The 25481-nt window shown below is 43.5% G+C and overlaps 3 protein-coding genes across 3 annotated transcripts; 2 read left to right on the top strand and 1 right to left on the bottom strand.

The window, feature by feature from the left end:
• The first annotated feature begins 549 nt into the window (after positions 1–549).
• Positions 550–4732, top strand: LOC123515607 (iron-sulfur protein NUBPL-like). Its single transcript, XM_045274393.1, has 8 exons — positions 550–992; positions 1397–1544; positions 1761–1883; positions 2061–2100; positions 2839–3026; positions 3128–3319; positions 3744–3841; positions 4242–4732. The coding sequence occupies exons 1-8, from the start codon at positions 879–881 to the stop codon at positions 4305–4307; spliced, it is 969 nt and encodes a 322-aa protein (XP_045130328.1). The 5' UTR covers positions 550–878; the 3' UTR covers positions 4308–4732.
• Positions 4543–11364, bottom strand: LOC123515608 (store-operated calcium entry regulator STIMATE-like). The gene is made up of 7 exons (XM_045274394.1): positions 11039–11364; positions 10099–10339; positions 9715–9859; positions 9432–9553; positions 8985–9181; positions 8743–8862; positions 4543–8529 (listed from the first exon to the last, which is right to left on the bottom strand). Exons 2-7 carry the CDS (start codon positions 10235–10237, stop codon positions 8395–8397), a joined length of 858 nt encoding a protein of 285 aa, XP_045130329.1. The 5' UTR covers positions 10238–10339; positions 11039–11364; the 3' UTR covers positions 4543–8394.
• A 1005-nt stretch (positions 11365–12369) lies between these two features.
• LOC123515611 lies at positions 12370–25084 on the top strand. The gene is given in 9 exon segments (XM_045274396.1): positions 12370–12521; positions 14897–15076; positions 15440–17569; positions 17724–17854; positions 18091–18385; positions 19110–21141; positions 21144–21506; positions 21509–22170; positions 24252–25084. Coding segments are annotated over 7 exon segments (5949 nt in total). The 5' UTR covers positions 12370–12521; positions 14897–15076; the 3' UTR covers positions 24588–25084.
• The last annotated feature ends 397 nt before the right edge of the window (positions 25085–25481 follow it).

Here is a 25481-nt window from a genome sequence, read left to right as displayed (position 1 = left end):
TATAGTGTTTCGTTTATGTTTTTTGTTTTTAAGTCCGGGTTGTATTGATAGTAAGTATGGGAGGTAGAAGAGGAGGAGAAAGAAGAAAAGGGAAATGGAAGTGAAAATGGTAAAAGAAAAATCACTTGATGACTATTTACCTTAGTTACCCTTGTCACAGTACCATTCTTTATAATGTTTGTAGAATTTGGTTGGTTAAGGCTGTATTTTGGATGCCATGGATGTATTTTCTTGTGTGTTTAGGTATGTATTGGATGTCATGAGTGATTTTTGGTGAATTTTAGATGTATTAAGTTGTGTTCAGAAGAGAGTATTCCACAACCCATAGCTGACCACCGAAAACTATGAAGGTGGGGAAAAGGGACCAATCATGACGCTCCAGTGTGTGTGTGTGTGTGTTTACCCATACAATTAGATAAAATACACTCGCACTGCTGGATTGCGTCACGGTGTCGTCTGCCAGCAAACACGACAACAGTATATATAAGACCATATGATCAAAATCTAGATAAAAAAAAAAGAATACAAATAAAAAAAAAAAAAAAAAAAAATTACTGCATACAAAACATTTGAAGCCGATACAAAGGCTTTTGATACAACGCCCACTACAGCTGGCCTGGGTTTGTTTACATTGCGAGCCACGTGCGTAGAGTCTGCACGTACGGAAGGGCTTCATATATTCCCAGGCTAATTTGGGACCTTTAAGTATTATTGAGGATTTTGGAAGGGTTTCGAAGAGAGAAATAGAGAGAAAGTGTGTGTATATGAGCTTGGAGGCCTTCAAGACACTCAACAGTCAGCACACCACGGTCTTTTCCTCAAGATAATAGAGTTTGTGGGGCAAGTCAGCTCGCATCCCTCAAATCCCCAACAATAAAATGATGGCCAGTGTGGTGGGTGGCAGCCAGTGTTCCCTCAGTGTGTTGCTGAGGCGTGGCGGTGGCTTGAGGCAGGTCCTGGTGCGTGGATTCTCAACACATGCAGATAAACCAGTAAGTATTGTAGATTGAGATGATGTGAGTATTTTCATTTGAGGGTTATGTTTAAATTCGTACAGTTAATTTATGTTATTGTGGATCACAGACAATACTTATACAATTATCATCATCTTGTACTCTGCTATTATTCTGTCACTGGCCCAGCCCCTCTCTTGCCTTGTGTTGGCTGGATGCAGGGTGGTAAATCTGTCAAGTAAATGTAGATCATGATTAGAGAAAAAAAGTATCATATTTTACTGGGAAATGAACAGTGTCTGGGTATTAGTAAGCTTAGGTTATTTCCATGATTCCAGTGAACTGTTTGTGATGGAGAATTGCTTGTTGTAGTACAATATTTTACTTCTACAGCAGATTGACATTACCAAGAACATTCTGGCAAATTATTCTTACTTTTACAGAAGGCTGACTGTAGCAAGACTAAGCTAGCAGATCACCAGAAGGAAGTAATGAAGAGAGGGCTGCCCAGGCGCTCCAAGATTCCTAACGTTAGCAATGTCATTGTTGTTGCATCAGGGAAAGGAGGAGTGGGGAAGTCAACAACTGCAGGTGAGCTTTATTGCGTTTTTACACTTAATATCTTACACCTGGCGGCATCACTAGTATTTTTTTGCTATCCGGGGCAGCATTTTTTGTTTTATCTACTCCCACTCCACTGAAATGCTTTGTAGGTCTCACATATCTTACCTTCCAACACTGATTTGAATATCATTGTCTGTCAAATGAAGTGAAGTGATTAAAAATGTATGCTTGTTATGATTTCAGTGAACTTGGCTCTTGCCCTGGCTGAAGTGGACAACTGTGGGGTCGGTTTGCTTGACATGGATGTGTTTGGTCCGTCAATACCTCGCATGATGAACCTCAGCGCTCCACCAGAAATAGACCAAAGTGGGTAAGGTGCATGAATTCACATCTGTTGTATTGAGATGAAGCAAACATTGTGTTCATAATGTACTTATTTATTCTGTTTGCTAAAATGGAAACTTTATGTGGAATTTGCAAACCTTTCCATTTAGCAAATGCTGTATTTTTGTTTTTGATTAAAAATGTGATTATTGTTTTCAGATGACAAGATGGTGCCTCTTTCAAATTATGGCATACAATGGTAAGAAATTACATTATTTGGAGTTGGCAACCATCATTACCTCATTAATCTGTTTTCCAATACTATATAACATTTATGCTTCTTGGAATCCTCTTTTGGTGGTGGAAGCTGGCATAGTGAAATTAATCCATTGTAGAATAACATTTTGTAGCAACTTTTTTTTTTTTTTTTTTTTTTTTTTTATACCATGTGGGCTTTTCACAGGAATTTATGGGCTAAAGGAGATGCTTTTTGTGGCACCTCCTATCTCAAAACCCACCCGCTAGGAAACCCTTGCCCCGAGTGAAAAAGCCCAACCTACACTCAGACTGTGGACAGGATTCGAACCCGTGCGCTTGGAGACCCCTCGGACCCCAAAGCACGCATGGTTCCACTGTACCACGGCGGAACTCTTAAACTTAAATTCTTTTTGAACTTGACAGTTGTTTTGGCCGAGCATCTACATAGAACGCTGTCTGTGAGTTTTGATGCTTTGGCTTGATGAAGGCCTTTGATCAATTTCCCAGTGCTTCCAAGGAAATACCCAAGAAGGACATTACAATTATAGAGAACTCCATTCCATAGTTATAATCTTTTTTGCTTAGATGCAAGTGATATGAGTATGAAGATGTTGACCAAGTTGTAGAATTATGTACAATGTTTTTATGCCACTTGTTGTTAATATCATTTTCATGCTCCTACTTTCAATTTGAATTTTGATGACTTGCAATATTACTGCAGTACAAACCTTCCCAACAGTATGTCAATGGGATTCTTAGTGGAAGAGAAGGCAGCAGTGGTGTGGCGAGGGCCGATGGTGATGTCAGCTGTCCAAAGACTATTGTTGCACACTGCCTGGGGACCTGACCTCAAGTATCTGGTGTTGGACATGCCACCAGGAACAGGCGACACTCAACTCTCCATATCACAGTTGATTGATGTAACAGGTAAGGTCTTATTCTTTGTATCCTATTGAAAATGTGTACTTGACAATTTTGCCTATTTATCTTCTCTTTGACACCATATATGTATAATGTGAATCTTTTAGGTGCCATCATAGTGTCAACACCTCAAGACATCGCCCTTCTTGATGCTCGGAGAGGAGCAGAAATGTTCAGCAAAGTTCACATACCAGTGCTTGGTCTTGTTGAAAATATGAGTGTCTTCTGTTGTCCTAAATGTGGGCACCAGGAACATATATTTGGGCAGCTTGGAGTACAGAGAATGGCCGAAGAATTAGGTATGTAAATTCTGTATTGATTGATCCATCTTTTAAAGCTTGTTCATCACTTACTATTACTAATGTAAACCTCTCTTGGCATATCATTGCAAGTGTATACAAATACACACACGCAAACATGCGCACACACACACAGGCACATACATTTTCAAGACCTATGATGAGCCCTCACATGTGGCTGGATCAGTCTGCTCTGTTGTTAGATCTCAAACATTCACTGTGCCACAAATAGTATGTCATTTATAAAGTCAGTCTTGATATAAAAGCATGTCATTCACAATCAAATAGTCGCAGCTAACAGTGATGAAGGGGTTTTCGTCAGCCTGTCTAGGGAGGTGACAACAATGCTGGACTTGGCAGACCACACCCAAGAGCTCACTAATTCCCAAATTCCAACAGTAAACTTACTCTTCTTCTTTCTCAGATGTTGATCTTCTTGGTGAAGTTCCATTAAATCTATCCATTCGAGAAGGTGCTGACCGTGGAAGGCCTATTGTAATATCTGAATGCAGCAGTCCACAGGTGAGCTTGCCAGTAGCTTAGTGGTTATTGCCGTGGCTTACAAGTGAGAGACAGGTTTGAATCCTCACCAGAGTTAAGACAGTTTGGGCTTGCTTCATTCAGTAGCCTGTGTTCAGCAGGTGGAGTACAAGGGGCAGGATGTATCAGGGAGCTGTGGCCTGGAAACCTTGATGAATTATGTTGATCTGACAGTTTTTCTTACTGTCTCATGTCAGTTACATTGTTCTGGTGTAATTCAATTGTTTTAGTCAAATATAACAGTTTCTAGTAAACATTTAAGTTTCACAGCAAATAAAGTTTTTTGATAGATAAATTTAATCATTGGCTTTCATGAACAAATTATACTTTGATGCCACTGATTTGTGACTATCTTATTCTTAGTGCCATGTTTACTTTCTAGGCCAGGAGTTACTTCAATATTGCTGCCAAGGTTTCACAAAAAGTGGCACATTTGAAGACTAAGTGAAGTGAAAACTGGACACACATGTAGGGAGTGAATCGTGAATCCATCCCATGCAAGACTAGAAGCTTAGTGGAAGCCTGACTTGAGGGAATGGTAGAAGAATGAATGAACACACACATTCAACTCAATCCATCTCTCTCTCTCTCTCTCTCTCTCTCTCGTGATATTGTAAATATTAAATAATTATACTTTGAAATACAGATTCATACAGTTTCAGAGGACAAGTGAAAGAAACGGGTTTGCACGAGTATGTTATGCTTAAATAATATTTTGCACTAAATATAAAGGTTTTGATGTACAATATCAAAGTTTTTACTCTCCAGAGTTAATCACATAATAAAATAATACCTTTGGTCCCATACATGTTAAGTTTAAGAGATTTATATTTTACTTTAACAACTTGAATACACCTCTTGCAACTCCTCATACTTTGGCTCTCATTACCAGCACACCTTTCTTTAAAATGCCAAATGCACTTCACCCCTTCAGGCCAAACCGCTGCTAGTTCCTCACTTGCTAAGAAGTAACCATTGTAACCTATTTGTTGATTTACTTTTCATTTTAATCTCTGGGCAGAAATGTCAGCATGCAAAGGTCCATAGAATTAAAAAGTGATCAAGGTCTTATTATTGGGAAGTAGATATAAGGTTTCACAACTGCTCTGTAACTTTATCAAAAAATAAATGGAAAATTATTATGAAATGACATGCTGCACATTTTTCCCAAGAGTGACTAAGATAATACAGAGAATCCCAAAGATGTCAAGCTCAGTCTTAGCTTTAGACATTGCTCCACCTGCTGAGACATGAGACATTAATGCAGAGATGATGCACTCAGGAGTGAGATGAACCTGTTCTAGGCAGTCATTTCTCCTGGTTTCATTATTCTGGGTTGAAGGGCCAGGCCATTCATCTGCTGGCTGAATTACTACACAAAATTTGTCATAGTCCACTTTTCACTCAGCAAATGGTCAATGGATAAGCATAATTTTCCAATTGACAAGAACAATAATAATACAAATGATTAATGGTTCTAATCTATTCTGTACTCACATACTGCAATTTCCTTTTTCCATACAAATTTAGTCAAGCTAATTTGATTTCATTAGACATACAGATTCAACATTCCATTTATGATAATGTGCAGTGAAGGAACTAGTTTTATGTAAAAAAAAATATTTATGTACCCCAAAATAAAGAAGAAATATATTTTTTATATTGCTATACTATACATACAAACATAGGTATATACTGCATTAAAATGTTATCACATGAAGTCAATTTGTTCAGTAATACATGCAAAATTACAATATATAACATTTCCTTCCATCACACAGAAGGATCTGAGGCATATTAGATATATGGATGGAGTTTTGCAATGCAGATGCACACTAAACAAAACACGAGTGCACACACATTTATCAAGAGCGAGATTCACTATTTTTATGACAGTGGTACAGCATTCTTCTAATCAAAAGTGATATCAGCATTTACTGTATCATTTTGTGGAGGAAAATCTCATGCATATTCACTAGCATGTATTACAGTGATAGCAGCAACAGCAGCAGCACTGTATTACCTTAGAATAAAAACTGTCATGGATGTCTGATACATAATACCCTCTTCATTGCATCACTTAACACTATGATGAACTGTTAGTATAGTAGATATACCCATAAATGCTCCCACACCTCCCTACCATCACATAGTGGAACAGAAAAAAAATGGACAAGAGTGAGCAGATCTCCAGCCCAGCACCACTTTTTGGATAGAATATTTGAAATGAACACAGAACACAAATATTCCTGACACAATGAGGCATTCCACAAGACACGAAAAAAAGCATGGAGCATCCTCCTCCTATGTGATGCAAAGTTGAATTACGATTAGTTCTAATGAAGAGACTCAAGGCAAAGCAGGATGATGATTAATCCACTGATATCAAAAGGCACAATTAGGCAGGACACTTCAGTGTTGCTGGCTGCTTTTTGACTTACAAGTAAACAGTGCTAACATATTATTCATGAAATACAGATGTATCCAAGTACTAAATGAAAAGAAAGCTGAATCTATATTCTCCACTTCTCTAATAGAAAAATGATCAGGAAGGTTTGAAGCTACATACTGTGGCCAGGAATGAAGTGACCAAGTTATAACTCTTTGGCATAAGAGATTAACAAACAATGGATGAGAAAATGGGTTTGCTGTTTACATAACAGCATTTCTATTCTACCTTCACAGATTTCTCCAGAATTTCCAAGTCCTCATCACAGTCCAGTTGGTTGATTATGATAGAAAATTATCATACCTAACATGCATACACTACAAAGGTAGTCACTGGTGATAGAACAAAATAATTATGCATAGGTAGACAGTACAAACAATCAGCAACCCATTTCATGTAATGGAAAAAATATCTGGAATGTATCTGAGGTGGTAAGCAAAGTTTAGGAATAAGTACAAGGGTAGCAGGTCTCTTCTAAATCACACCACCCTAATAGTACCTTAGATATAACAAAACATTTTTATCTGGATTGTAAACCTATTTGGATTTGATGTAAATCTTATTCCCATGCACTTTACATGTTTCACATTTTATCTTATTCAGGGAAGCTGAGTATTGCTTTACTAGATAAAATTTGATTTCATTAGGGAGTATCTGATACTGAAGCAATAATCACACTGAACTGTGTGTGTGTGTGTGTGTGTGTGTGTCTCTTTGGTGTGAAGACATTTCTTGTGGAAGACCAGAGCTTGTGCTCATCAAGTCAATGCCCAGCCTATCGTGGTGTTAATGCCAGCCTTTCCTTACAAACATCCACTTTAGGCAACTTTAGGTGATGTTTTAGTGATACATATCTATATAATGGTATCAGGGTACTAATAATGATGGCCAGGATAATGAAGTGAAGTAGAGTAGGATATGGTGAATAAGGAAGCTGACTCATATGTTACATAATATTCATCTCAGTCATCATTTACATATAAATTCTCACCCTTGGCAGGCTTCAGTGTGGCATGAACAAGCCATGGCAGTGCTGGAGTGTGGGTGTGATGGGCAATGGTTAAGGGGAGGAGGATGCAGAGAAAATGGTCAAAGAAAGGCATCCACCAACTTCATCTCAGAAATTTTGGTATCATTATCTTGTCTCATCATTAACATTCCAATGTTAGAGTTCAGATCCTTATTTCAAATATATGTTTTATCTTTGACAACAAAAAACTTGGGATCTATGTGGCAAATTATGTAAAAGATTAATTTCTGACAGCTCTCACATAAATGATCTTTTCTTTTGTTTTTGTTGACTTTATGTTTGGTGGCATTGTTCTGACACCAATTAGTTGCCAAAAGAGTAGTTATATATAGTGATTTATATACACAGACTGGTATACAGATAGTAGATAAAGAGATAATAGATCAATATTAATATGGATAGAGAGAAACAAATAGGTACATACATACACAGCTGTGTTTAGCCATTCCATGTAATGTATAGGTATTTAAAAAAGTTTTCTACATATAATGGTATGTAAAACCTACATAAGAAGGCGAGGGAGATATAGGAACCTAACACCTCTTCTCAATGAAAGGTATTGTCACCAAGCACAACACTCACATGACACGCTCAGGAATCTGACTGCCATAACAGCCAAGCTCAACAATTTTATATATATATATATATATATATATATATATATATATATATATATATATATATATATATATATATATATATATCATGGACAATATTATAGCTTTGCATTAAAAAGATTGTTCTTCTGGCATAAAATTACATGAGTAAATAATGCCTTATTTAATATAAACATATGAGACTAGTTCAGAAGATCCAATCATACTCACTCACTCTCTCTCTCTCTCTCTCTCTCTCTCTCTCAAAGTACTACAATACTGTTATCATTAGCTCATATAATAAAAAGAAATTCAGTTAAAATACATGTGAGCATTCAAAAATATAAAAGTACTAACTTAAGAAATTGAATTGATCTAAGATAGCTCTTTTGGTTATTCATAAAAATAATGACATACCACTCCTATAAAGTAATAACCTGCTACCAAGCTGCTCTGGACTTCATGTGCTGATGTGCCCAACATATCTCTCCTGTAGGTTCTCATTTCTCCCCAGCAGCTCATCGTCATTGGAGGAGGACGAGAGAAGCACATCAGACTCATCTTCATGGAGAGTGTTGGGCCGCTTGTAATGTACCTGCAGACAGACGGTTCCCTAGTCATCACACAAGACTTAATTAAAGGGACAAACACACAGGCTGCCTGCTGAGGTAAGACCAAGTAATGGGCCTTTATCAATTTGCATTCATCTACAAGAGTTAAATGGCAATAAGTTATTTTGAAAACATATTTTGACATGAATCCTGTCAAGGTGCTAGGAACATAACATAAAGGAGTGCAAGTTACTGACCTTTGAGTATACCCTGGACATCCCCGAGGAAGAGTTGCTCTCACGCATACTACCATCACCTCTTGTTATCTTCCTCACATTCACCATCAGGAAGTTGTCAGTCACCCAGAAAATGAGGGCCTAGAAAAAAGTCCCCAATCAGATCATGTCCTAAATTGCAGAACACTTTTTTTTACATCTGTCCCCAAGAAACAACCAATATCACAATAGTAAACAAGGTGTTCCAATGAGGCACTACTTACATTGACAAAGAATGGTATGACTAGAACCACAATGACAACTCGAGCTTGAGGGCTTGTGATGGGGGCCAGGATGAGCTCCCGCACACTGGCCCAGAACTGCAATGCTAACAGTCCCGTTATAATGATCTTCTCCACCACCATGATGCCCACATACAGGGCACACTGGTGGCCCCACGCCCGCACTGATGGTGGTCGACCTGTAGATAGAAAGATTTGGAAAAATACTACCACTGTGTTTCTTGGATTTTACAAAGGGATTTGTCAAAGAGAAGGAGCAATGGAACTGATAAACCAATATGCAAACATCTCATCTTGACCTCTCTTCAAGAGAAATGTCAGCCATACATAAAGGGAAAAAATAAAATTTTTGGAGGTACCCTCCAAAATCTAACAATATAGCAACTAATCCAATTACACAAGTCAAAAAAAGTGTCTTACTATACTCACCATATTCCCCAAAGATTATAGTAGGCCAGCCATTCTTCTGGCCAATGTAGATGCTGAGACGAATCCCAGCCCAGATAATGGCCAAACCAAGGGTGGAATCCAGCAGGAAGCTGATGATGTACCTAAGGGATTAAATCATAGTATTACATTATTAGCACTGCATGCCATTCTTTGAAAAACCATGCCAAACCAATGTTAGTAAATTAACACAGAAGATTAAAAATGTATAACAATCAGCATATGTGAGAACTATTATACAGTCTCATATGAATATATTGCTCACCAGGTACAGGGATCTCCCTTGAATGCTTCAGATAAGAAGACATTACAGAAGTGAACAATCATTGCTCCCAGGCCTTGCTTGGAGGTGTCATAAAACCAAACTAGCCATGATCTTCTATGTTTCTTTGGTTCACAGAATCTTTTCACTGAGAAACAATGGTCACATCAGTATAAATGTAAAAAAATTGTATTTTTTGCTTTTGTCAATATGGAATAATTTCTTTTAATGGGAAACAAAAGCTAAGTAAGACGTCATATCTTATTTCCACTCCCCTTGCTGGGCAAAGAATGTGTGCCCAGCCCATTCCCTAGGCAACCACAAAGGGAATGAACCAGTGCCATAAAATCTAACATTCACAATGAATGAATTCAGTGTGATACTTACATATTAGCAATCCAAATGCCAGTGAGGCAAGCAGGACTTGCACAAACCAGCCATAGCTATCAGTGAGGGCATCTTTCCCACACACGCTGGCATCGACGGTGGAATTGATCAGAGGAACTGGTGGGCTGTTTTGTGACATTCTTGGACTTTCTCATATATTTAACTATGCTGATGATGATGAATACTCTTCTTTGGAGTCATGGGATGATGGGTTTCAGAAAGTTGATGGGTACATGTCCATCTGCAGGAAAGGATAAAAATGGAAATAGGGATCTGTAAAAGGAGGGGGGGCAGCAAACGGAAACTCTTTTTTGTTACTTATTTATAAAATGCTTCACAAAAGATGGCGTTTTGTCCCTAAATTTTTGCTACACCTTAAAAAACTCACTTTCCATCAGGTTCTTATGTATGTTTGTCCTGAGAGGGGCAGCAATTGAATAGATAAGGAGTAGCTATTGTTAACATCTTCATTACCAGGGCGCATTTTCATATTTATTTTGGTTACTATTTTACACAGGTAAAAAATTAATCTTCTGAACTCCGTACACCATTCCTAATCCAAATAAAACTGTCTAATCACATCCTAAACTCAAGGTAAACATGCATCCCAGTACTGAAGGGGTTAAGATTCACCTATTATGGAATGTGACCTTATTTGAGAGCAGGGACATGTATCTGGAACATTCATGGCAGACACCAGAAAGTAAACCCAGTGGGACAGTGTTCAGCATATGTCTTCTGGTGACACACACACAAGAAACATAAAATACAATCAGAGACGCAGTGCTGTTTGGAAATCGACCTTAATAGTGCTAGTGAATATGAGAGTGGCTGGCTTTCCCATACCCGCAGCCCAGGGCACAGTCAACTCACAGTGCTGGACAGGGCAGTTTAATCCAGGCACTAGACTAGGTAATGACACTTTATTACATGAGCTCACCTGTGCCACGGTCTAGTTAGTTGTCAGTGGTGGTGCTGATAGTGAGTCAGTGACGGCCTCCAAGCATCAAGGCTGTTATTGTCTCCCTCACCACCAGATCATATATTTCCAGCTACTACTTTCACTGCTGGTCTCTCTAATGCTTCCTCTCGTGGTGATTTGGTGAGGTTAGGTCTGGTGAGGCACACAGCACAGCCACCACCGCTGCACCAGGACACCACCACTAACTTTCCAGTGTCACGGTCGCCTTGGTGTGCAGCTTCCTTGTTTAGCTCACTGCTGACGGCTGACCGCCTGACTGCTGCTGCTGCTGCCACAACCTTAGCCACCACGAGCCTACTACAACTATTTGCTATTTTGGTGCATTTATTTATATCATTATACCCAGAACCTTTCGCTCTCACCGAAAAGAAAGCTTTTTTCTTTCTTTTTGTTCCCTTATGTAAAATCATCAAAGAGAGAGAGAGAGAGAGAGAGAGAGAGAGAGAGAGAGAGAGAGAATTACATAGAAATTACATAAGGACACGGGCCATAGCAGATTTTGCGGTCCTCACGAGGCGACCTGACTTACTATTGTTGTAATAAAAGAAAGTGCCTCACGTCCAGGAGATGAACACACACAGTGTCAAACTGATGGCACATAAGTGGAGACAGACACTGCCAACTCCTCTGACACTCTTTGTGACGTGACACTCAGTGTAGTGCAGTGCGTGAATAGTGCTAGTGAAGTGAAAAGAACAGTGCTCCATTTACATGCTGACCATCTTGTATATTTTCTATTTTAAGTCTTGTAAATATTGTAGAAATAGATTGTAGTACCCTTAGAATAGGTAGAGAGAGAGAGAGAGAGAGAGAGAGAGAGAGTTGCGGTTTACTCATGACAATGTCAAAACTGTGTCACATATTACGTATTGTTACCCAAGAATAACACACACACACACACACACACACACACACACACACACACACACACACATATATATATATATATATATATATATATATATATATATATATATATATATATATATATATATATATATATATATATATATATATATATATATGTATATAGTCATAATCGTGGGTAAGAGCCCTTGCCGCCCATAGTCTCTTCAGACGAAGCAACAGACATGTCTGTTCATCTTTGGGCTGCTGTCAAAACCACGCCAACATTTCACTAATCACGGAAGGCTGTTGCACTGCGACGCGGCGTCACGGAAGGCATCATTGGGACAGGCGGGTTGGGGCAGGGAGGGAAGTAACCTGTACAAACTTGCCAATCTCCCGCCACTACCTCCCACATCTGCTGGCATCAGGGACCTTCATTTGGCCCGGCCTGCTGGGTGGCTGCGGAAGGTGAAGAGAGTCCCGATAGAGGGCGGCACCTTAGTGCCTTTTCTCGCCGGTTGTATTTTAGTGCCTTGCCTAGTGCCCCGCCGCAGCTGCCGCGCCAGGTCTGTTCCACTCACACTATTTACAGGTGCGTGCCAGTCCCGAGCTCTTCCTCAGGAAGCTTTATGCATCTTCCGGTCATACATGTAATTACTGTGTGTTTCCTTATGGTGGTACCAGCTGAGATGTTGACAACTACTGTGAACAGGTTGCCGAAAATAAATGAGAGCGAATGCAGCAGAGTTCGTGCCAGAACCCAATCGCACCTCTGCACAAACCCAGCAAGTGACGCCCATATACTGCGTGACTGTCTGCCCGCTGCTTGCCTCACTAGGATAAGTGTCATGTGTGTGTCTGCTACTTTCCTAAGAGAATTAGTATAGGCACTGCGATCCTGGCGGCAAATAACACAACATCCTCTGCCATAATATGCACCGCAGCACTTGTCTCAGGGCTTCATCGGCTGCACTGTTTGTATACACGGGAATGGATTCACGCTACTAATCTATCGGTTTTTCTCAACCACGGTACATTCGTTTGTCACTTAGAATACTGGTAAGCATCTGAGTCAGTAAGGTGCAGCGGCCCCCCCTTACACACACACACACACACACACACCTCAAAGCTTCGTGTGTCTCCAAGTTCTCAGTAGACAGCGTAGTATCATCACCACAATAGTGTCCTAATTTCTTTACTTGAACATTTTCATTGAAGTTAAAGAGTATTTTCAAACTTCCCAGAATTTCTATCAGTCAGACGCCGTATCTGGGCACATACTGAACGTGTCTCACTACTATTAATAGATGTAGCTCCTCGCTGCCCTAGCGATGTAAGACTTGACTTCGCGCACAAAACACAACTGTTATTGCTTCTTCTGTTTATGCTACACTTTCTTTCATTTGTCAATATTATTATCACTATCACCATTATTATTATTATTATAATTATTATTATTATTATTATTATTATTATTATTATTATTATTATTATTATTATTATTATTATTATTATTATCATCATCATCATCATCGGCAGCAGCAGTAGCCTAGTATTATCACTACTATGGTGGTACTGCAGCTGATACCGCCATTGCTGATAAGGAATAAATGCTTGCGAACAAAAGCAAATTAGTGTTAGGCAAATGATTAGTAAATGGTGACCAATAAAAGAGTGACTGAGAACGATAGACGGCGCCTGTCAAGCCGGGAGGAGGAGGAGGAGGAAGAGAGGGGAAGGAGGAAGGCTTGGCGCACCGTGACCTCCATCACCACCACCACCACCACCACCTTCCGGAACAATGGTGGTAGGTAGTGGTAGGTGGTAGGGTTTAAGAGAGAGAGAGAGAGAGAGAGAGAGAGAGAGAGAGAGAGAGAGAGAGAGAGAGAGAGAGAGAGTGTGTGTGTGTGTGTGTGTGTATGTGAGTGGGTGTGTGGGTGGGTGTCTGGCTGGCACCTCTGCATCATGCTTGTGCTTCATTTGCTGTGCTACGGCATGATGTTTCGTGACCGAGCGCTTCTTGCAACAACGTGTGGTGCTTGCTATCATGATCTTTGTGACCGTTTGTGGATGAAATGAACATGAAGTGACTGAAGGTTACACACACTCACGTATTGTGGATTAAGTAATCGCATCGCAAAGTGACTCAAGGTATGACAGCCTCACAAATAGTGGATGAAGCTGAACCCGTTGAAGAAGGTGACTTTCAAGAAGGATATCTTCCAGCCTGATGAGTGTTGTGTATTGTCTCGTTTTTTGAATCAGTGAACAATTTACCTAAAGGTTAACCCAAGAAAGAGGGACAGCCGAGAACTAGACCTCTAATAGGACACTCGGGATGTATGTCTCGTTTACCAATGAACCATGATGGTCACCGAAATTCAACTAGCATTCAGTTGATCTTGACAGCCCCGTCACCGCATACGGGTGATTCTAAGGTCAGATGAATGGGTGCAGGGGACGGCAGGTGTTGGCAAGCGGACAGAGGGTTTGGTAAGGGCACATTTATAAGGCTGGGCAGAGGTAGTGGAGAGGAGAGCTGGCAAGTATCGCTGGGAAGGTAAACACACCACTGCACTGCCCCACAAGCTGTGGTGCTGAAAGGCAGCTGATAATTTCTCCCTGTTAGTGTTGGACTGAAAGATGATAGCTACACTGATTATGCAGAAGTGACGTAGAATTCCTAAAGGAGCTACGGCGGTGGCGAATCACATCTGAATGACTTTGTGTGTCTAATAATAGAAAAAAATAATGGTTTTACCAGTGAGGCAGTGACACTGACAATTGGTTTTGTGACGGGGGAGCTTGACAGTACTATTATAATTAAAAGTAGCTTGAAGTAAGACTTTTTAACTACTGATGGCTCCCACCACCGTGGGAATCGCACAAAAGTGGCATCGGTATGTGTGTGTGTGTGTGTGTGTGTGTGAAGGATTTAACTAACCACAATTCAAAATTTTCTTTCAGATTTGGTGACTGTAGTGTGCGTATTTGAAGGTACAAGCCAGGTGTTCTCAGGTGTCGGGGGTGGGCGGGGACAGCAACATGGGATACGGGACTTCTGCAGGACTCGCTCACTCTTGCACATAAGCCGAAGCACACTCGCGGCAACACTGAAGGATAGTCAACACCTTTCATTTTTGAGTGGTAAGTGTCATGAAGGAGGTGAAGCGGTGGATGGCAGCCAAGTAGTTAAGAAGTGAGCTAGAGCATCTGAGAGCTAGCAGACTGTGCACGCCATTCAGTCTGGAGAGCAGATTTGTCAGAGATTTACGTGGCGTATTATATTCAACACTTTGAAGCTCACATCATACTCTGTTTATGTAACTCACAAAATTAGACCTGGATGTAAAACCACACTGCCTTTCTGACTGCCACCGTGTTACATCTTTCACTGTGGCAATAAAAGAAAGTATAGATAAGATTTTCAGTGGCAGTTGTTGTTGATGATAGAGTTAGACATTTTTCCTTAGATTCAGTGACTCCCTGAAGCTTGCATTTCCCTGGCAGATGTCGAGGGAGGGGGGAGCAGCAGGGGCGTGCCGGCGCGATGGAGGCAGCAGCGGCAGTGTGGCCCCACAGTCTTTCCCACCACAGTTTTATCCTGTGGTTGGATACCAAGGAAACTCTCATACTTGGTTTGTGCCACACCCCTCCTCAGGAGTCCCCAGTCAATGGAGCCCCTCGTGGCATCCTCCCATGGGCTATCCGGCGCCCACCCCACCCTGGTCCGGCCAACAGACCCCCTCTACCACCAGCACCGCTACCACCGTGGCTCCGGCCTCCGATGAGTACACTGTTGACACTCTCAGGAGAATCTACAAAGACGATGATGGACGAGTGGAGATTCAGAGAGTCAAAGTGCAGCGACGCCCGCCAGACAGTGGCGCTGTCTCTCTTGCGGGGCCGGAAGCCATGAGCGTGGTTCCCGTTGGCGCCATCTCCAGGAATGAGCGACGTCCACCGCCAAGGAAACATCGCAGAAAGCCAGATATACCCATGACAGCCATGGGGCCAATGGGACCCTACCCTTGGTATCCCTATATGCCTTACATGCCATATCCTTATCCGTATCCTTACTACTTTGGGAATTGCATGTGGCCATCTGGTGCACCTTCTGGCTCTATTTCCACCTGGAGCGGCAATGAGGACAGCGAAGCAGTGTCTTCTCATCAAGACTCTGCTTTGAACTCACAGCGTCTTGAGTCTCGCGTTTCACACCTCTCCGGGGACTCGCTGCCCTCAGCACTGCACCGCGCCTCTTCTCCGACTGCTGCCTCGCATATCACCGAAAGCCACAGCATAGCACCTTCAGACAGTGTTTCAGTTCGCGGCCGTAAGAGAGAAACTTCACTGGAGCGCGCACTGCTGGGCCCGACACCTCCGCCACGCACCAAAAGTCGGGCGTCTTCGTCGCTGGATTGTAAATCGGATCACGTTGGCAAAACTCAGGAGTGGATGTTGGAGATGCAGCGTGCACTGAGGACTGGGAGCGATGTGGCTGTGAAGGCCGATGACAACAGTGCGCTGAGGAGTGATCAGAATGAGGTTTATAGAAAAATCCCTCCAGTAAGAAAGCGAAGAAGAAACAAAGCAGCAGATATGAGTGACCAATCCTCCATGTCTGGACTAAAGGAAGTTGATGATGTTAGTGAACAACAAAGCGTTATTTCTGAAGCGACGTTTGACGACTCTTCAAGATTAAGTCCAGAACTCACTTACGCTTTCAGGAAGCTAGAAAGGTCAGTTGATGCTTTTAGAACTGAAATTGCTACTGAATCCTCTCCCGTTCACAGCTTCGCCCCGTCACCGTCTGTGGACATTTCTCACTCCAGTGGTGCAGCGACGCCCACTGAGGCCAACGTTACGCCACTGCCATTTTCTGACATATGCGGCCTCGCCAAGGAAGAGGAAATTATGAAACGTGAAAAATATGGACGCCCAAGAACCACATCAGAGTCTGTTTGCTCCCTTCCATCTCTGGAGATGGCGAGAGTTGGATCGGCACCTGACGTTTCCCTTCGCTCAAAAGCAACAGTCGTTTCGTCATCGCAGTTTAACACATCTACAGAGACCAGAGCCACGACGCTCACTCCTACAAACACATGTCCCTCCCCAGGCGCACAAACATCTACCACCTCCACATCACATGTTATAACAACCTCAACAGAAACAGGATCAGTAAAGCCACAGGAACTTACTTCAAAAACTGAAGAATCCAAAGTAGTTCCAGTTCAATTATCAACTTCTGATACTAATGCAAGTCCTTTACCCAAATCTCCTCCGCCTCCTGCGTGCCAGCCTTCCTCACCGCCTCACTCTCATCAAGCGGAAGACACCAAAGAACAAAGCCACAAGACAACAGAAGCAACAGAAACTGGAATACCAAAAGAGACAGCAGAAGTTGAAAGTCCGCCAGCTTTGGAGTCAATCGGTCCGCCGTCCTTCAAATCAACAGACGTCTCCGCCACTGACACACCTGCAGCCACTGGCTCTGAGGGAGTCGGTGGAGCCAGCGGGCGGCTCTCCCAGGCAAGCAGCGCCACCACATTTTTCTCTGTACGAACCGCAGACGACTCACACACTCTCGACACCGACTCCACCGACATTCCGATGCCCACCACTGATTCAGCAGACGAGGTGAGCTCCTGCAGTGGTGCAAAATAGTGATATTGTGTTGCCATTCCTAACTTCATGGCCTTCACATACAATGTTCACATTTTATGATAGTTTACTGCCATTTTTTTTTGTTAGTGTTTTTTGGAAACATTGCTTGTAAGTGATGTATGCACAGAATGAAGAATCTCCGGGAAGCGCCGGACCCGAGGAAGACCAGGTGTGGGTGCTGCAGCGACCCAACGAAGCACCCACACTCAACACCACAGGCCAAGATGAACACCGCAATGCCTGGCGTGCTGAAGTGAGGTGAGGACACCATATATATATATATATATATATATATATATATATATATATATATATATATATATATATATATATATATATATATATATATATATATATATATATATATATATATATATATATATATATATATATATATATATATATATATATATATATATATATATATATATATGTGTGTGTGTGTGTGTGTGTGTATGTTTGCAAAAGAGTATCTGGTACTTCCTTCCACTCAGCCTGTGGCGGGCCAGTCTAGTAGTGTCCCTGTGCCGTGGGCGAGGCTTGGACCGCCAGGACTGGACCACCTTCCACCTGATGGTGCACCATCCGCTCACCATGGACCTCAAGCTGTCACTGCTGCACGCCCCGCGCCTGTGTGCAGCCAACAGCAGCGTGGGGCCCGCCGTACTTCGAGTGGCGCTGATCCAACTGGCGCAGTACGGCGAGCTTCTGTTGCAGCCTGAGGCGTCGCGTCAGCCTGGGTGGCGCTGCATCAAGCTGGACGCCGGACAGGCCTGGGCATCCCTCAAGGTTGGTCTGTGAACACATTTGATTTTTTTCATCGTGTGATGACTACACGGCAGTTCTCACGTTCCAACTTTATGCCAAGAGTTAATTGCACAAGACATGCACGCAGCCAGAACGTGTCATATTATTCCCTGCCACACATGTACTACAAATAGCATTAATAAGTGAGTGAGGTGACAACATCAAGTGACAGAGTACAAATCCTTCTGGCAGTGAGCAACATGAATATTGGAGAGTACTTTCATAAATTTACCCCGGGCTGGCACCTAGCCATGCGCCACCACGGCCATCAACAGATGAAAGGGAAGGTTAGACGGGATGGATAATTTTTTCATGTTCACACACACACACACACACACACACACACACACACACACACACACACACACACACACACACACACACACACACACACACACACACACACACACACACACACACACACACACACACACACACACACACACACACACACACACACACACACACACACACACACACACTGAGACTAAGTGTGATAAATACTTTGCAATGAATATTTCTAGGTCAGTGTTGACGGTGATGAATAAGATCATACAGATTTTCATTGCAGTTGGTATTATGTAGCTACATAATGTTACATGTGTTCTTCACGCTATTTGTTCTTAATAAGATTCTAGATACGTGGTTATGACTGAATCGTAATTAGATTGTTTTGTAATTTTATGCTTTTTCTCTGTTATGTCAGGGAGCTGCAGAGATATTGCACAGCCTGGGATATCAGGAGCGAAGAAATGGCTTGGAGCTGAAGTACAGGCAGCGCTGCAGTCCCGAGGCATCGGTGGTGGCTCGTCTCACCCTCGACATGCTGGTGCTGGCAGAGGAGTTCCGCCTCTTCCTCACCGGGACTCACCAATACCCGACCAACGTGTCCAGCTTATTCTTCCCTGAATCACTGAATACAGGCGCCATATCAGATCTGCCTCTGCGGCCTCCCTCGTCGGAAGGCAGCTTCGTTTCAGCTCAGTCTGAAGCCGTCATCGCTGCCAGGCCTCAAAGTGAAGCATCCTCTGTCACCGACGACGATACAGAAACTCTGCAGACGTGTACCATTCAGACTGCCCAATCAAAATTAACCAGAAACAAATCTACGTCAGAGGAAGACGTTACTTTAAGGGAGGAAGACAACAAAATTGTAGCAGTAGAGAAAGACACTGCTTCAGCTAAGAAAGAGGAACATAAAACAGAGGTAGCAGTAGAGAAAGACACTGCTTCAGCGGAGAAAGAGGAACACGAAACAGAAACCACCGCGCAACCATCCACAGAAGCTAACACAAAGGCTTCACCTGAGAGACAAGTGCCTCCCACACCCATAATTCCTGATGAAGCTGCAGCACCCGACACGCAAGCCAAACTAGCCACCACGAGAACGTCAGAGGCATCACCAGGTAACGAAACTGTCACTCCCACCACTACTCCAGCCGAGCCATCAGCAGTTGATTCATCCTGTAAGACAGATAAAGACAGCCTTGTTAGTACGCCAGCCGCCACTAATGACACCACCAACGACAACCCTGAGGAACACGTGTATGAAGAAATCGACGTGATACGCGCTCAGGTTCAATCTCTCAGGGCGTCCAGTGTGCCAGCAGAGTCAGTTCCGCCGCCACTTCCACCAAAGAAGAAAATTAACGCTGGAGGTGAAGATGAATCACAGCTGAGCTTCACCTATCCGCACGTGGACCGCTCATCAGCCTCCACGCCGGCGTCCCTGCGCGGCGGATCGACGGGCGCCAGAAGGAAAAAGCGTCGTGCTCCCATGCCACCTGAATTCTTGCCGCCAAACTGGAAGGAAAGCCAAGAGACACCAAAACAGCAAGACCTTGAGGTAAAAGACAAGAAACAAGAATCCGCTGAACCCAGCACCACGAAGAAGGCTGAGTACAGGAGATCACTGAATCCTTTCTACGAGGAGCTTGAGTGTGTAGAAAACAGTGTGAAGGAAGCTGACGATAACAAGGACGCTGATCAGGAAGATGCATTAGATAGCAGTGAAGATAAGGGCAACCCATTCTTGGAAAAGAAGGTCAAAGTTAAAGGCTACATCGGAAAGAATCCCTTTTATGAGGATGTTGAAATACTAAAGAAAAGTGACGAATATAAGGAATTAAAAGCAAGCCAACCCTCTCCTGCCGCTCTCGAGTCAACTCCAGCGCCAGTCATCACCTCAGAACATCATGAACCTCCACTACGGAAGCGTCGAGCCCCACACCCTCCACCCTCTACCCAGGCACAAGACACAAGCGCCACAAGCCATCCAGAAGACTCAGCACATCCACAACACGGTATTGACAATCTAGAGGCAGCCAACGCACCCCAAGCAACTGAAAGGAGTGATGGCTCTGATCAGCCTTGTAAACAAATATCACAAAGTAGTCCTGATGAAAGCAACATCGATTCGTCTTTATTGGCATCTTCAGACTCCACAAAGACAGACCCTGAGAACAAGACCGATCCAGAACCTGAAACAAAAGATCCGATAAACAAAGATGCCAAGATAGTCGCAGCGGAGAACAAGTCAACACCTCCACCTTTGCCAGAAGACGGCCCACAGGAGCGCCAAATGGAGGCTGCAGTTCCCACGACCCCCAAGCAAAGTCGAGTGACCCGCACACCGCTCCCTCATCCTAAAGTTCCGCCGCCTCCACTGCCTCCTTTGCCTAAGATTCCTACCAGTAGTCTCTCCACAGAAGAATCTCCACCCCGATCCCTCCACCCAAGGCTCCTCTCTCCCTCTTTGACGAAATCCCGTACATGGATGCTAATGAGATCAAAGAAGCTCAGGAACAAACACAGTCATCGGATTCTCACCTTCAAAGCATCGCTGGTGGTGGTTCCCCGGCGGCAGTGGTAAAGTTCAGCCACACGTTGTCTCGACAGTCACCTCTGGCACGTGCGGATGATGTGAATCTTCCTCCTCTCGGTCTCCCTCCGCCGCCACCTTGTCCACCACCTGAATCCCCGCCAGAGACTCCTCACACCTCCCCGCCAGAGACACCTCACACCTCCCCACCAGAGACTCCTCATGTTTCACCGCCAGAGACTCCTCACACTTCTCCACCCGAGACTCCTCACGCTTCCCCTCCTGTGACCCGCACGCTTCCCCTCCTGTGACTCCCCGTCCGTTCCCAAAGCACACTCCTCTCCCTCCTTCACGCCACAAGCCATCACTCACGACGGAAAAAGAGCAACAGCACGAAAAGGCAGACGCTGTAACGAGGGCCGAGGATGAAGCTCCACCAGTTCCACCCAAGCCTTTCCAGCTGGAGATCGCGAATGGAGAGGCTCCCAGCTTGCCACCACGGTCGCCTATCATCCCTCCCAAGGCCATCCAGCAGGGAGATACACAACACCCACCACGTTCACCAAAGGCGTCCCACACCAGTCATACTCCAGTTACAGGAACGGTAAGCTCGACATCAGAGGAGAGATATGAAATCCCCGACACATCCCGGGCTCCTCCTCCTCGTCCCCCGATTCAGATACCCATAAAGACGCAACAGCAACAGCAGCAGCACCAAGAACAACAACAGCAGCAGCAGCAGAAACAGCAGGAACAAGTTAACGGAAAAACATCCACTCAGTCTATAGAAGATGAACGATATGAAGTCCCGGAAGTCCCGAAACACCCCATTGCTGTAGTTTCGAAGGGAAGCGTTGAGGTTGTAAAGGCACCAGAGACTGAGGAAAGATACGAGATTCCCGAGGTGGTGAAAGATCAACCTGTGAAGCGCGGGGTAAATGGCGCGGTGAGTATTGAGGCTTCCAACCTGACCTCATCCTTTGTGTTGCCCAGGTAACAACTTGAGACTGTTGAAATGCTAAACTAGGAGACTAGGTGTGCATGGTTGATTATGCAAGCTAACGTTTTAATACTGAATAAATGAAGCCCTTAATATATTGAACATTAGCTGTGTGGCTCCATTCCATCAGGCATTGTGACTTCCCTACAACATACTTCCCTCCCATTGCAAGCTGTTGCTGCATATTGTACGTAACTTGTAGGCGTATTAGCTTTACTTAGTGGCAAAACACGCCTAACTCAGCAGCACATGTTCATACAGTGCACGAGGGTTTTCAGGCCAGCAGCATGATGCCTGTTCTTCTCTCCCTACAGACTTCAGTCTCGGGCAAATCCTCTTGCATCCTTCTCTGACATCCTCCCTGTTAACGTAAGTTGTCTGCCCGGCCTTACTGTGCCTCCATCTCGCCACACCACCCTGCCCTGCCAAGCCTTTTTATCCTACAATAATAGTTGAGATCTGCTCTCTCTCTCTCTCTCTCTCTCTCTCTCTCTCTCTCTCTCTCTCTCTCTCTCTCTCTCTCTCTCTCTCTCTCTCTCTCTCTCTCTCTCTCTCTCTCTCTCTCTCTCTCTCTCTCTCTCTCTCTCTCTCTCTCTCTCTCTCTCTCTCTCTCTCTCTCTCTCTCTCTCTCTCTCTCCGAACTCATATCCACTGTAATTCCTATGTCATGAAGCCATGGAAGTGGTGGAAGGTGAAGAGAAGTTCCCGCGACATTTAACAACTCTGGTATTGCGAGTGTTGTCTATGTACTGTAGACTCGTGCATACACAGAGTAGACCTTCTGAACGAGAAGAGCCTGCCGCCTGCATCTGTAGTAGAGATGTATCGGATATCCGCATCCGCATTCGCATCCGCGGAACATCCGCATATTCTTTCACATCCGCATCCGCATCCGCATCCGCAGTTGTGATAAACTGAACATCCGCATCCGCATCCGCATCCGCATTTGTGATGTAATATACATCCGCATCCGCATCCGCATCCGCATTCAACAGAGGATGTGTGGATGCGGATGTGTGTTGTGTATTGCACAACCTATATATTATAGAGTAATATACTCGTAATATAGAGTATAGACACGCAGTTACAGATACAGACCAGCAGAGTACTGCCTGCTGCTTACAGACTTAGAGTTCAGACAGAGGTTAGAAATGTGTAGTAAATTTAGTGATGTGCGTCTAATGAATTAATTATCTAGTAAAACTAAAGCAAATAATATCACGGATTCATTTCCTTTCAAACTTACACAACGTAATGTGTCTAGAATTTAGGGGAAGGTCAGGAGGAGGGGGCGAATTTTACTTAGTGACTATGAAGTACAAACATAGTAAATAAACTTCTCCTGTCTGCATGGTCTGACGTTGAAACAGGCTTTTTTTTCGGGAGGGGGGAGGGTGCTCCTCTTGGTGAGAACGTTTGACGTAAAAAACATCCGCATCCGCATCCGCATCCGCGAGGATGTCATATTTTGATATCCGCATCCGCATTTGCATCCGCATTTTAGTAGAGACTGACATCCGCATCCGCATTTGCATCCGCAAAATGACATCGCATATACATCCGCATCCGCGGATGTCTGAAATTCGACATCCGATACATCTCTAATCTGTAGGTACTGTGGACTGGCATGAAGATATTTACAAGTTGTTCCTACATATTTATTTGCTCATTCACAAAGTCGCATTTCTTTCTCTCATTTTGGCTCTGAAGTACCAATTAAACTTACTATTAATCATCAGAGCTAAATGACAAGTTTTTTGTGAGTAAAGCTGCCAAGTAACAAAGATTCTTATCACCAGAAAAGTAGATATGAGATGATTAATCAATGAAGACCAACGGCATCATCTGGGAATCCTTTAGGGAACAGACAATTAATTTTCCCAAACCGAGACAATGATTCAATGTTTACCGGGTTAGTGAATCGCCAGGATCGGACTTTCCCTCATCTGAGCAATATAGAATTTCCAGTTCGTATCATATCCAGCAATCTTGACTACGATGATACATGAGTGCTCTTCATCTCACAGGTGTGCACAGCAGGACTTGGCCCCACCTCGTCGGCCAGGAAAGGAGAGATAGCAGCCATCTTCGGCCCTCCAAAGCCTCCTCGCAGACGCAGACACAACCACTCTCCTCCGCCCAGGCCGCCCAAAAGTTGCAGCTTAGATGGAACCAAGACTGACGGGTTGAATGAAGTATCTCTTGGATCAACCTCCACCACCTCCTCTTACACCTCCTCCTCCTCGGGCCATCCACCGCCCTCTCTGCAACACAAAAGCAACACCAAACACCGTTCATGGCCTTTCCTTCTGTGTAACTGTCTCTATGTCAACTGCCGTACCTATGAAGACGCTGACAAGTGAGGCCACACCATTAATCTGCTGTCTTTTATGTGAATGATCATTGTATTATAATTGGGATATTTATGTAAGCAACCAGTCATACATCTTTATATTGAGCAGCATGTGTTTTGTAATGAGATTCATGTGAGGTCAAACTACACGAATGGTCTGTCATAGTGTGAAAAACGTTGTCATGGTGATCTCTTCGACTCCTACTCTGTGACTCATGCATGACAGGTCACCCCACTACCTTATCGAAGGGAAGAAGCAGGTGACTGGTGACCGGTGACTGGTGACTGGTGAGTGCTGCTGCTGCCTTGGTCATTTAGTGTTTCAAACGCTCTATATATAGCCGTGGATTTTTCTTTTCTTTCTCTTCTTTATATACCGAGTAATGTGTAGTGTATCTCATCTGTGTCGTCCATCTTGCTGTGTATATGTACATCAATCAGATATCAATTGGCAGAATGTATATTTAACTGACTTGGGAAGGAATCCTCTAATAAAAGCTACAAATATTTGCACAGTCATTGCACATTGAACGTGAAGTAAGAGAAGATGGGCTTGGCTGATATTGCCTTCTTGTCGCATAGTTTATGTAGGTCTAATAAAGAGAGAGAGAGAGAGAGAGAGAGAGAGAGAGAGAGAGAGAGAGAGAGAGAGAGAGAGAGAGAGAGAGAGAGAGAGAGAGAGAGAGAGAGTTGGCTTGGTTTTTCATTGGATACAAGATAATGGTGTATGTGTGTGTGTGTGTGGTGCTGATGAAGGAGGAAAGGTAGGCACTGGTTCCACCATTCGTGCCTCCAGTCTGCCCTGGCTCGCTCCCGCTATGGAACACTTCTGCAGCGCCCCGCAGACTCCACTACCTTACCAAATCAAAAGGCTCCACGTCTATACACTGTTCACTCCTGGCGT

The sequence above is a fragment of the Portunus trituberculatus genome, chromosome 39 (assembly GCF_017591435.1).
Source record: "Portunus trituberculatus isolate SZX2019 chromosome 39, ASM1759143v1, whole genome shotgun sequence".
Classification (NCBI taxonomy): domain Eukaryota; kingdom Metazoa; phylum Arthropoda; class Malacostraca; order Decapoda; family Portunidae; genus Portunus; species Portunus trituberculatus.
This window is presented reverse-complemented; position numbering and strand designations above follow the sequence as displayed.